The sequence below is a fragment of the Rattus rattus genome, chromosome 7, assembly GCF_011064425.1.
Source record: "Rattus rattus isolate New Zealand chromosome 7, Rrattus_CSIRO_v1, whole genome shotgun sequence".
NCBI lineage: Eukaryota > Metazoa > Chordata > Mammalia > Rodentia > Muridae > Rattus > Rattus rattus.
Window position 1 is genome coordinate 84530544 of NC_046160.1, and position 12535 is coordinate 84543078.

The 12535-nt window shown below is 44.0% G+C and overlaps 1 protein-coding gene across 2 annotated transcripts in view; it reads left to right on the forward strand.

The window, feature by feature from the left end:
* The first annotated feature begins 2050 nt into the window (after window positions 1-2050).
* The window catches only part of Frmd6 (FERM domain containing 6), a 35786-nt gene continuing 25301 nt past the window's right edge, over window positions 2051-12535 (forward strand). For both annotated transcript variants that reach the window (XM_032907895.1, XM_032907897.1), the window contains exons 1-2: window positions 2051-2278; window positions 10315-10405. In XM_032907895.1, coding sequence (XP_032763786.1) covers window positions 2180-2278; window positions 10315-10405 — 190 coding nt within the window. In that variant the 5' untranslated portion in view covers window positions 2051-2179. The remainder of the gene's footprint in view (window positions 2279-10314; window positions 10406-12535) is intronic.

Sequence of the window (12535 nt, forward strand, 5' to 3'; positions counted from 1 at the left end):
AGCTGTTTTAGGAATTTTATTAGATTCAGGTTTTTGAGACAGGGTCACACTTTGTAACCCTGGCTGGACTGACCCCAGCTTGCCACCATCATCCTTCTGAGGGCTAGGATTGGAAGCGTGTGCCAGCTACTACGTCTGACTTGTGTTGGCTCTATGAGATAGGATCTTTCTGTATCTAGAACTGGATTGGAATGTACAGGAGCCCAGGATGGCCTTGAACTTGAAATTCTCCTGCTTTGGTGCACCAGCATCGGCCTGGCTTGCTTTAGGGGTGTGTACCTTTGGAAGTGTTGAGAGCATTTTTGGCAGTAGCAATGGGGGGTCATTCTCTGGTATTGGTCAGCTCTTAGGATGTTCTCCCAGCATTTGCCCTGAGAGTGTAGTGGAACCCAGCACTGTGTAGATTGCTTCCCTGACTGAAGTGAAGGTCTCCACATGTGCCTGTAGTTGTCATGAGTCTGTCTCTGTGGCTTGGACTCTCCATTTACCTCTAACCCCATGTGCGAGTCCCATGTAGCCAACATCATCCTTCTAGCTAGTGCTTGGACATTGTTGACCAAGAAGAGTACATTTCTAGATTAATGTCTGCACTTGGAGAGTGGTTTCTGGAACTCAGGGACTGAGCATCTACTCTTCTAAAGAAGATGATAGCCCTGGCCTCCAAAGGTGTGCTGGAAACCTAAGGGGAGCTATCACCCTTTACCTTTAAGGAAGACAGAACATCCAAGTGATGGATGGTCCCCTTCCAAAGAAGGAACTACCACATACAAGATTACCACCTAATTTCAGTTTTGAGTAATTTTCTTGAAGATTGTGTTTTATTTATATTTTTAAAAATCACTAAATCTGGCTGGAAAGATGGTTGCTCTTCCAGAGGTCCTGAGTTCAAATCCCAGCAACCACATAGTGGCTCACAACCATCTGTAATGGGATCCGATGTCCTCTTCTGGTGTATCTGAAGACAGCTGCAGTGTACTCACATACATAAAATAAATAAATAAAATCTTAGATCCTATTTACTCCTGATACCGTCTATGAGTAGATTCTCTCTTGCTGCAGACACATGAACTTTAAGGAGCCGATAGGTCAGGCTTCTGCCTTGGAGACCAGCTTCATATTCCTGGACTTAATCTCGCGAGTCCTGCAACTACAGCTGCAAAGGAATAATGTAAATACCAGTGACACAGACAGCTAGTCTTAACACACTGCAGCACATGTGAAGCACTCCTCAGGAGAAGGAAAAACTCACCGGGACTTTAAAATTATTCCATAGGGTCTCACCGGGGCCGGAGACAGAAAGCAGAAATGAAGGATAGAATACTGAAGACCAGAGATGAAAGTCTCGTACTTGCAAGCAAAGTTCCGTACTTCAAAACTTTAAAAAAAAGCAAACACAAAGGCAGACAAAACTATATACATATGTACATGTTTGATAATACAGTCTTCGTATCGCCGTGTATTGTTTGATTGGTGAACTAATGAATTAACTTTTCGTGAGCCAGTTAGAGAACGGGGGAAAGCGGGACATGAACACCAAGGAGGATTTAATAATCCCTGGGAATGCCATGGAGAAATCATTGATCACTGCAGCGCTGCTCAGTGGTCCAGCAGCCAGGGCCTCCTTTGTAGAGCTATCTGGTGAAATGAAAGTCACCAGCAATCAAGCCAAGACTCATCCAAGTTCTGTGGTCCTGGAAGAGAGGCTTTGCTGATGCTGTTTTTGTAGTTCACTCCAGAGCCCCGTCACCTCCCTGGTGTGAACCAGAAACTCCTCAGCCAGGATCCATCGTCTTGAGCTTATGGTACTCGGTCCATCTGTGAACGTTTAGGCTCTCACCTGTCTATTCACTCATGTCTAAGAATGGAGGGTGAAGACAGTTGACAGACAGAATGTGTCTCTGCACCCAGTATGGCAGTCTCAGCTTGAAATGCTCTTTCCCTGTCTCCCTGTGTCTGCACGAATAGTTGTGTGCCATTGGCCTCTCTCCTCTTAACAGGTTCTCTTTCCCCTCTATTCGCAGGTCTCCCAGTGGACTTTCTACAGCGATGTTGTGGGGCACCATGATGCTTCTGTCGGCCGTATGATGAGGAGGGAAAGTTGGCTTTGGAGCGCTGGGAGCCTGAGAAGCCGCTGAGAACCCAGCGCACCCTGCCTGACCACTGGCCAGCCCACAACACAATGAACAAACTGACCTTCCATAACAACAAAGTCATGCAGGACCGCCGCAGAGTGTGTATTTTCCTCCCCAATGACAAGTCTGTGAGCATCATCATAAATGTGAGTAGATCCTCTAGGAATACTTCAGCAAGCTCGTGCCCACAAGGCCACACCCGAGTCAGGCGGTTCAGGGAGCGCTGCAGAGTGAGCCGGGGTCTGGCAGGGTTGAGCTCAGGCCGCCACACGGCTGGGAACAGCATTATGGCTTCAACACAGCTGCCTTCAGCAGCGTCTCGCCGGGGTCAAATCAGGACTTTGGGTACAACACTAAAACAAAACAAAGAATCTGTTTTTAAACTTTATTGAAATGTTTTCTGTTGAATTAATTTATTGGGCTTCTCTGTCTCCTTATCTTTGTGTGTGTTCAGCCTTGGTGTGCTTTGGAATTATTTGGAGACTCTTCCACATTTCCATTCGGGCCTAGGGAAAGCTTCTAATTCACGCTGTTCACAGTTTCCCCCTCAGATCCCGCCACCGAAGAAGGAAATCTTTGAATTTCCTTCACTCTCAGTTTCTGTAGTGAAAAGGATTCACTTTGTTATTTCTACTGTATGGAAGCCCCTTTCTCAGCTAAAAGATAATGTAAAACAACAGAATGGAGACTATAGATGGAGGAAGGAAAAAAAATCTAAAAACAGAAGTAAACTTTTTTTTTTTAAATTTACTTATTTCATGTAAGTGAGTACACTGTCACTCTCTTCAGACACACCAGAAGAGGGCATCGGATCCCATTACAGATGGTTGTGAGCCACCTTGTGGTTGCTGGGAATTGAACTCAGGACCTCTAGAAGAGCAATCAGTGCTCTTAACCACTGAGCCATCTCTCCAGCCCAGCAGCATTTTTTTGAGCATTGGTTTTTGTCTCTCAAATTGCTTGGCTTCCTGAATAAAATTTCTATTTGTGTCTGTGTTTTAAATGCTCAGAGTTGCTAAGTTTCTCATTTTCATCTTGACTGTGGGTCATCAATAGTCAGAGTCTAAGCAAAGTCAGAGTGAGCTGCTGCTGTGGGCGAGCTAAGATGTTTCTCTGTCTCTCAAGTCAAAATCAGATACTTGTTAACCTGGATACTGAGAACTGAAATAGTTTTATTTTTTCCCCTTTGTAATTTTAATGGTTAAATTACAATTAACACGTTACAAAGCATAAAAATCCCTCAGCGTGCAGCCCGTGTATCTCATTAGTATATGCTCCTACGTTGCCATTGCCCAGTTTCAGATAGAAATTTCCCATCAACCCTTCAGGGCTCTTCCTCGTCAGCAATCCATTGTCCTCAGTGATGACAACGGTTTTGATCAGAAGGTAGTTTTTCTCTCAGTTACGACCTTCCTGCCCCCAGAATGATGTAGTCCTTATCCTAAAGCCCTTTTCACTCAGCATCTGGCCCGTGAAATCGACACAACAGCACTTGTTTTGTTCCTCATAAGATAAATCCCAGCCGTATAGCCGCGTCCCGTTCTGTTACACATTTACTGCTGTTGATGGATATTGTACCGTTTGAAATTCCTGACCAATGTTAATGAGACTGCTATGATCCTTTCTGGGCCGTAGTCCCACAGACACAAGACACGCATAAGTCACTCCATTTTTATCAGAGTAGATATGTAAATCATAGAACATCCCAGTGAGTACAGTTGCTAGAAACTGCCAGCAGGTTCATGGTAATCAGTTTTGTACCTATCAATTTTGAGGGTTTTTTTGTGTTTTTTTTTTTTTTTGTTTTTGTTTTCTTTTTATTTTGAGATAAGGCTTTACTATGTAGGCCAGGCTGGCCTGAAACTCATAAGCATCTAACATCTGCCTACCTCCCAAAGGCAAGCTTGCCTCCAGTTAGTTTTTCTACTTGTATGCTAGTATATTTTTACCATGTTCTATATAATGGGATAGATATGCAGAACATATATGACCTTTAAACAACTTCACTAAAAGTTTACATTGCAGCAAGGTTCTGCTTGTAGCCATAGGTATCTTGGTTTTATTTGAGCAGTCAGCAGTTTCTTAATTTACTCAGGTTGCCTCGATTCTGCTCATCTGTATCATCAGACCTGCCTCCTAGGTGGATTTTACTATCTTCTGGGCAGAGTTTCTAGTAATAAGCTAGGAATTTGGAATTGGTTTTGGGTATGTGGGGTGATAGACTATTATCTTTGCACGGCTTGCTTTTTAAAATATAATGAAAATTGGAAACATTTCAGTATGGTTACCAGAAACATAAATTAAAATGAAAGTAAAAATCCACCAAAATTTATGGCTCTGTTATGTGAAGTCATACACACACACACACACACACACACACACACACACACACACACACACACACACACACATGTGGTAGTTAGGGATACTAGAACATACAGCATAAGCATGGCGGAAGCTCCTTCCACCTTTGTTCTGTGTGTTGCCCAGTGAGGTGTGTAAGCATGTCCGTGTGTGTGCAGCAGGTACAGGATGGGATCTGTCTCCGTGAGGAACAGAAGAGGGAGGTGGCCACAGTCTCTAAAGGAGTTCTTTGGCACTCAAGTCCCAGCTGAGGGAAGTAGCATTAGAGAGCAGACTGACTGAAGACGGCAGGCGGTTCATGCACGCTTTGTGGGGTGCTTTGTGGGGTATACCTAGCGTTTTAAATGTTCTTCCTATTGCCAACCTTCATTGTTTTTTTTAACCAATTTCACTCTGGTAAAATTAAGCAAAAAATTGCCTTAAAGTGGTGCCGTGGATTAGTTTTCCCAGACATATGCTGCTGTGTATAGATGGCTGACTTTAAACCTTGATCATGTACTAGAATTATTGGAGGAGGGGCTCTTTGGGCTTCACCCATGGAGACGCTGATGTAGGTCGAGGGCAGGACACAGGGATCTTCATTTAACAAAATTCCTCAGTAGGGGTGAGACTGACAAAGTCCTCAGGCAGACAGGAAGGCTGTGGGCCAGCCGCACTCAAGGGCTCCACTTCTTCCTTCTTGGAGCCTGTGTCAGTGACTGAGGCTGTTGGTACTGGGGACCTGGACTGAACCGTCTGCCCGGTGACTTCCTTTGCAGCTTTGTGCCTACTTCTTAAGTTTGTCGTTCATTATTTGGGTTTGGTTCCCTTGTATATGACATGGGCCTATTCTGTGCCTCATGTAGGAATGTGCCAAGGATTTAAAGACACTCCGTGTGTAAAGAACATTCTATAGTATCTGTCCATGAGGTTGCTCAGTAAGTCAGTCTTTACGGACATTGTTCATTTCTTAGGGTACTCTGCCACTGACATGCAGGCCCAGATTTCCTCCTCCAGGGAACATAGGTCCTCCTCTGCCATGCCGAGGTTCTCCTCCAGCAAGCCTTGAGATTGGGAAGGATGAGCTTAAGTAGCCAGGAGACTTGCTGGGAAGACAATCCAAATCTTCCAGGGCTCCCTTTCCCCACAGCAGAGAGTGGTGATTTTGCTATGTGCAGTGTTGGGCATAAGGAATTAATTGTAACGAAACTGTTTATCAGTGGCCTTCCCAGCCCCTCCCCCAGCAGTCAGGGTGCACTCACATACACTCTTTTAAAATAAAGTTTTCCCCTGGCAGGTATAGTTGACTTCATGGTCATTTTGACTCTCCATGAATTATACTAATAGGAGCTATTTTAAATCAATCATCAAACAAATACAAAAAATGGACATTAAAAAATAAAATCCTGGTAAATATAAGAGACAGACTTTTTAGAGTGGCAGAAATCACAGCCAAGAGCTTGCACCTCTAGTCCCTGCGGTTAGGCGAACAATTCTTTCTTACCAGAGACTATTTCAAACATCCTCGCCTGGTAACAAACAGTTGGCACGGCAAGGACCAAACCCCATTTCAATTCAGAGCTCCACGCAGAGGTATTTTTAGCTAAAGCCTACGCTGTTGAGAATGTCGTGCTTTCTAAAATCCCACTGCCCCTGAAGATGAAAGGGATTAAGAAATTTCACAATCAGCCATGTGGCTTTAAAGATTCTAGTCTGCAAATACCCAACGCTGGATCCTGTTTTCACAGCAGGTAACGCTTTCAAGCCACATCCTTATTTAATTATAGTTTTTAAACAAGAACACTATACTTACTTGATGATTGTTAAAGAGCTTTAGCAGAAGGCTCCAGATCCTTGATTTAGAGTAGCGGAACAGTAATAATTAGATGGGATGCCTGGAAGAAAGGCACAGCCTTGTTTAGTCGAGAGTCACCACATATTTTATTTTATAAACGTTCAGTTTGTAATGTGGAATTTAGCAGCTTGTACGTTTTATCTGGCTGCTCCTTCTCCAACTAAAATTTAAAGGCAGCCAAGGTAAGGGTTAAAAGGGCCCCAGAACAGAGACATTTTAAGTCTCACGTTGATGGAGCTGAGTTCAATGTAAGAGTTGCCTGTAAACGTGGTCCTTTCTCCTCTTCACTCTCAGTCTGTTGTTTAAACTTATTTGTAACAGGATAGTTATGAGATGGAATAATAACCCAGTGTTTACAGTGAGTGTTGGAAATAAAGAGGACTTCATTAGGACACAAAGTAAATATCCAAGCTGCTGGATTAAGCTAGCCCAGAGGGCCGGGGTAATGAGTCCCAGCAGCCAGTGGGTCTTCCCAGTGCTGAGGGGAGCTTACATTGTTATTAAATTGCTGGATGGCAGGGCTGGAGAGATGGCTCAGAAGTTAAATGCACTGGCTACTCTTCCAGAGGACCCACATGAGCTCAGTCAATCCCAGGGAAGCTAATGCTCCTTTCTGGCTTCTAAGGGTACTGCATGCTTGTGGTTCACAGACATACATTCAGGCAAAACACCCATGCACATAAAATAAAATTTCAAAAATATGGATGGCATGTGTATAAGCTAGAGTGTCCATAGGGGTAACAGGGAGCCGTCTAGTGGAGCACAGTGGAGGTCCTCAGGAGCTCACTGGGGACAGGTTCCTGCTCTTCAGTAGCCACCACTACCTGCTGCGTGCAGATCCTGGATAGACGGACCCTGCCTGAAACAGCCATCATTATTGTCACTGTGACAGTATTAGGACCACTCAGGAAACACTCAACATGTCTACGAGGGATCCTCGTTAGGTTAATTGACATGGACGGCACACTCGTAAGTTGGGTGAGCCCCCGTGGACTGGGATCCCAAACTGAATAAAACTGAGAAAGTGAGCTGAGCAGGGCAGTCACCTCTGCTGACTGTGGATGCACCATACCCTGCCTCAAGCTCCTCCCCACCCTCATGTCTTCCTGCAGCAGTGGACCACAAACCAGAGCGAACCCCGCCTCCTTAAACCGCTTCCTGTCAGGTGATCGTCAGAGCACCAGGAAGTAACTAAGCCTCCTTAACCTCTGGCCCTCAGTGTCTAATCCTCTCTCCTCTGGGATTTTGCATGTTTTCGTTTTCTTAGTTTTAGTTCTGTATGAACATATGATAAAATTACTAACTCAGAGTTAAGTAATTTAGATAAGTAAATCATGGTCACTAACATTATAAATTATGAAATTATACTTCAGTTATCCTTGAAAAAAATGACAAGAAATCTGGTAATGCCTCAGAGAGTAAGTAGACATGTAACATGTACAGACAAAAATCACAAAGGTTGTGTTGCCCCTGCTTTAACATGTATGTAACTTGTAGTACATAAAACTTGTGAGGGTCGGCCTTTGTTACTACTCACTCCCATGACTTGGAGCAGTTTTATTTTCTACTCCTATGAAATAAAATTGAGCTGAGTGCTCTCTTGGGTGATTCAGTTGCAGTGAGGCAGACCCGAGAGGCTCAGTTAACTCCCACCTGATGTTTCATTCACAGTTGAGAAAGCATCAGGACTATCTGGGGAGATTTTGCCTCCGGGTAAAAGTGCTTGCTGCACAAACTCAAGGACCTGAGTTCAAGTCCCCAGAACCCAGGTAAAAGCTTGGCGCAGCAGCACAGGATTGTTACAGGGTTTCAAGTCAGAGGAGCAAGGAGACTCTCAAACAGGGGTGTCCTCTGACCCCCCATTCACACACACACCACACATACAAATACAAACACGTATACCCACGTATATACAAAACAAGAATGTGTAATGTCTTCTCAATTCAGAATAGCCATCTCCAGAATCTCATATTAGTAGATTCCTAATATCTACTAATGTCAGGATGGTTGAATTATACTGAGACTCAGAAAAGGGAGGAATGAGTTAAGCAGTAACAGAGAGTGATTGATTAAGTAGAACCTGGGCAGTCTGTCACTGGGCAGGAGATGAGTATTTTGCTTAGACCTTTAAGAAGAAGAAAACTTTGCTTTGAAATAGATGCCCTAAGCAGACATTTCTCATGGAACAGTGGCTGATAGGTATCTAAAGAGTACTTAGCCTCAGTAAGCATCAAGAAAGTGTAAGTTAAAACAGCAGCAAGGCACTGCCTTACAAGTGTTAAGATGGCTTTCACCAAATAGAAAAGTTGACAAGAGTTGCTGAACATGGGGGGGGGGACACTTGTCATCTGCTGGTCAAAATGTAAAGCAGTGTGGCCCTGTGGCAAACAGCATGTGCTTCCTCAAAGCATTAAATATACAGTCCTCTCCTGGGTTTTCAGGGGAAATGACATCTGTATGTGTAGAGTTTTTCAAAACCTACTTTATTTAGGGTTCTTGAACACTTCAACCCAGTGACAGAGGTAGCAGGGAGAAAGTTAATAGGAAAATGGTTTTGTGGACCTGTTAGAAGTGTCTTGGGGAGATTCCACTCTTCCTTGTCAGGATACCCCAGTCCGATTCAGTAGGAAACACCAGGAATCAGTAACAGCGTGGCACAATCCAGCAGAAACAGCAAGGCTCCATCTAATCAGCATGAGTCAGCAGAAGCAGCCAGAAGCAGCCGGAATACCACAGGAAGTTCTTCGGTGCTTATCTCTCTGCTAGAAGGCCGTGAAGTGTTGCATGACCCTCTCAAGTGTCTGTTTTCATCAAAACATCACATGCCCTCTCACAAGACAGCTCCAGAAAAACATCACGTGACACAACTGAGTTGTTAAAAAACCCTTCACTGTAGTGGATGTGCACCTGCACTCTCATGCTGCATGCAGCCTTGTTCACAGCAGTTTGCTGGCACCCACTGATGACTGAAGAGACAGCGTGGCACATCCACACGTGATGGAGTAGTAAGCCACATCAGGAGGGAGATGTCATTTGCAACAATAATCTGCAAAGCATTGTACTAAGTGTCATAAGCTAGGCACAGACTGCCTGGTCTCATTGGTGCAGTCATAAAAGGGTACCTCCTAGAAGCAGAGTGCGAGGTAGTTACCAGGGCCTGACGGGAGTTACCAGGGCAGGGCAGGGAGTTGTTGGCTAAAGGATCTGAAGTTTCAGCTAACAGGATAAATAAGTTCAAGAAAAGAAAACAATGCAGAGTGGCAACCATAACTAATAATGTGCTGGATACCTAAACATTGCCGGCTGAGGTCATAAGTGTTCTTACCACGTACAGAAAGGATGTGAGGCAGTGTACTAGTTAATCCATTCCGCTGGCCGCAGTTCTCAGCCTGGGGGTCATGACCCTTTCACAGGGGTCACCTGAGACCATCAGAAAACACAGGTATTTACATTATGATTCTTAACAGTAGCAAAATTGTGCTTATGAAGGAGCAACGAAGATAACTTCATGAATGGGGCTCACCACAATTTGAGGATCGGTATTAAAGGGTGTCACAGCATTAGGATATTTGAGAACCACTGCTGTAGGGTATACCTATACAAAATATTGAATACTGTATAAAAATGTATCCATTAAAGTAAGAAAAAATGCTAAAAGAAAGAACATACTTGCCAAATAAATACCTTTAAAGGAGCAAGCTGTTCCGAGGGGCCCATTTCTCATGCAGGATCTGAGAAACCGACCCGTTGCCATGAGATTTATGAGTCTTGTGTAAGATTACATTGGTACCCCATTAGCATGCTGTACAAACTGATAGTCACTGCGACAGCCGCAGGTTGCAGTGATCTCCATAAACCATGGGTGGTTTTGCCGGTGTCAGCATGTCCTGCGACCGTGTATATTTTCAGAGCTTAAATTGTGCCTCATTGTGGCAGTGCGGCTGAATTTAATTAACTCGTGTCTTTTTTCCCTCCCTCCCACAGGTTAAAATTCTGTGTCACCAGTTGCTGGTCCAGGTGTGTGACCTGCTCAGGTTAAAGGATAGTCACCTCTTTGGTCTCAGTGTTATACAAAGTAAGTGTCTGTCCAGTCTCTGGGATCTTTAGCCTTCTGTCTCCAGGTGAATGACATCTTAAAGTGTAAAGCTGTCACGCTCTGTGAGCTACTTGTCAAGATGCCCACCAACTGCTCGTCATCCTTCCTGTAGTATGAATTTCCAGTATCAGCCGATGTACTTCTTAGTGACTTAGAGTTTTATTATTGTTACTACATTTTAGACTTAATATTAATTAATTTTATGAATGTAGATATTTATGTGTCTGTTCCTTTTACTTTGTTTCATTTTTTTTTAATGTATTGGGTTCGATTTTTTATTGTGGCTGCTGTTTCTTTCTCCATGGAGACCAGCCCTTCCCCAGAGGAAAGTAGATGTTTTTTGTCATTTGTCATTACTGTCCACAGTACTACAAATGATGATGGCTTGTGACATTACAGGGATTTTGAACACAGTAAAACTGCCTTTCTTCTGTTCACATTCTCTTGCAGTTAGAAATGTGACAGTGATGGATTAATTGAAAAAAAAATTTTTTTTTGTTTTTCTTCGAATCCTTTTCTTTGTTCTAATCAGGCTCTGTGGCTATGAAATGCAGTCATTGTCTTCTACCATTGTACTAGGAATGAATTATATTAGAAATTCAATATCTGCCAAGTTAGAAAATATAGTCAGCAGATAAAGCGGGCTCCCTTTCCTCCAAAGTGGGATCTGTGCTTGGTTGCCTGCCTTGGAACGTGGAATAAGGCCCTGCAAGTCAGCCACTTGCTCTCTGCAAATGGCTCTGTAGTAGCGAGTGATGAAAACGGGAAGACTGGCCTCCATCAGTGGTTCTAGAAGCGGGAAGCTGCCTCCCAGATTCCAGGCGACTCTTGCTGTGCTCTCAAAGGCGTTCTTCCTTCTGCACCTGCAGCCGGACTGTTGATCTCTGTGGTTCAACAAGTCAGGCCAAGAAAACCAGTTCACAGCTTCCTTTGGTTTCCAAACAAGAGCTTTTAAGATGCTCTTTCAAGGAGAGTTTGCGATGTGCTGAAAGAGTGTTGGAACAGCCGTCAGGTGACCTGGTTCAGATTCTGGTTCTGCTGCTGGCTAGCTGTCCCCCTTCAGACATGCCACCAGACTTCTCTCACTGTCCAGACAGTGTGACAGACAGAAGAAGCTGCTGTCACGCCGGCTTTGCAGGGTGGACACGAACTTGAGAATTTGCCTCACAGGTTTTGTCTTGTTAGTGTGGTTTTGGATTCCCAGGCAGGCGAGCAGGAAGTATAGGCAGTTCCAGAATGCCAAGCAGGTATAGCTTCCCCACTGTCGGCCCCAACCTGACGGAGCCCACACTGTATCGCCCAGAACCCATCGTTCCCACTTGGCTTCTCTCCTGGTGTTGGTATCCCACGGCTTTAGACAGACGTACAGCACGTATTCACCATCGGGGTCTGAAGGATGGCTTTACTGAAGCCACTCACACCATTTTAAATTGGTGACTGCAATTGTCACTGTCTGTTCAATAGTTGGGAAGGATGTAATTCTTCAGAATCATTGACATTTTAAGAGTCAGCCAGTTTAACACTCTTTTTAAAATCCATCTAAATATCAAGAATCACAATGTCATCCCAATCCTTTCAGTTTTGTACTGAAATAATTTCAAAGTTCCAAGAAGAAAGTAAGAGTCTCCTTAGATGTTAACACCAGCATTTCTCCCTCCATCTGTCATCTAGCTTCCTGTTTCCCATCCCTTGCACTTGAGACCAGCAGCATCTTCTGTGTGACTATGGTGGCAACATTATAACAAGGAAGTCCATACCCTAATGCTAAGTAGTCCTTAGGTTTTTCCAAGGATCCTAGAGGTATTCATAGTCACAGATGGCCTGGTTCAAGTCCATATTCCTCAGCCATCCCTTCGCCCTTCCTTGTGACCTTGGCCTTTCTCTTTTAAGGGAGCAGTCAGGTTACTTTGTGGAATGCCCTTTAATTTGGGCTTGGTTTATGTTTCCTCATCAATTCAGGTTATGCATGGTTTGGGTGGGGATATCAGATAAATGATAATGTGCCTTTCTCAGTGTACAGTATCATGAGGCATGCAATAATTACTTAAGTTCTTACGGTGATGTTAGCTTTTGGCAAAGTTTCTCCACAGACTTTGTGATATTCATGAG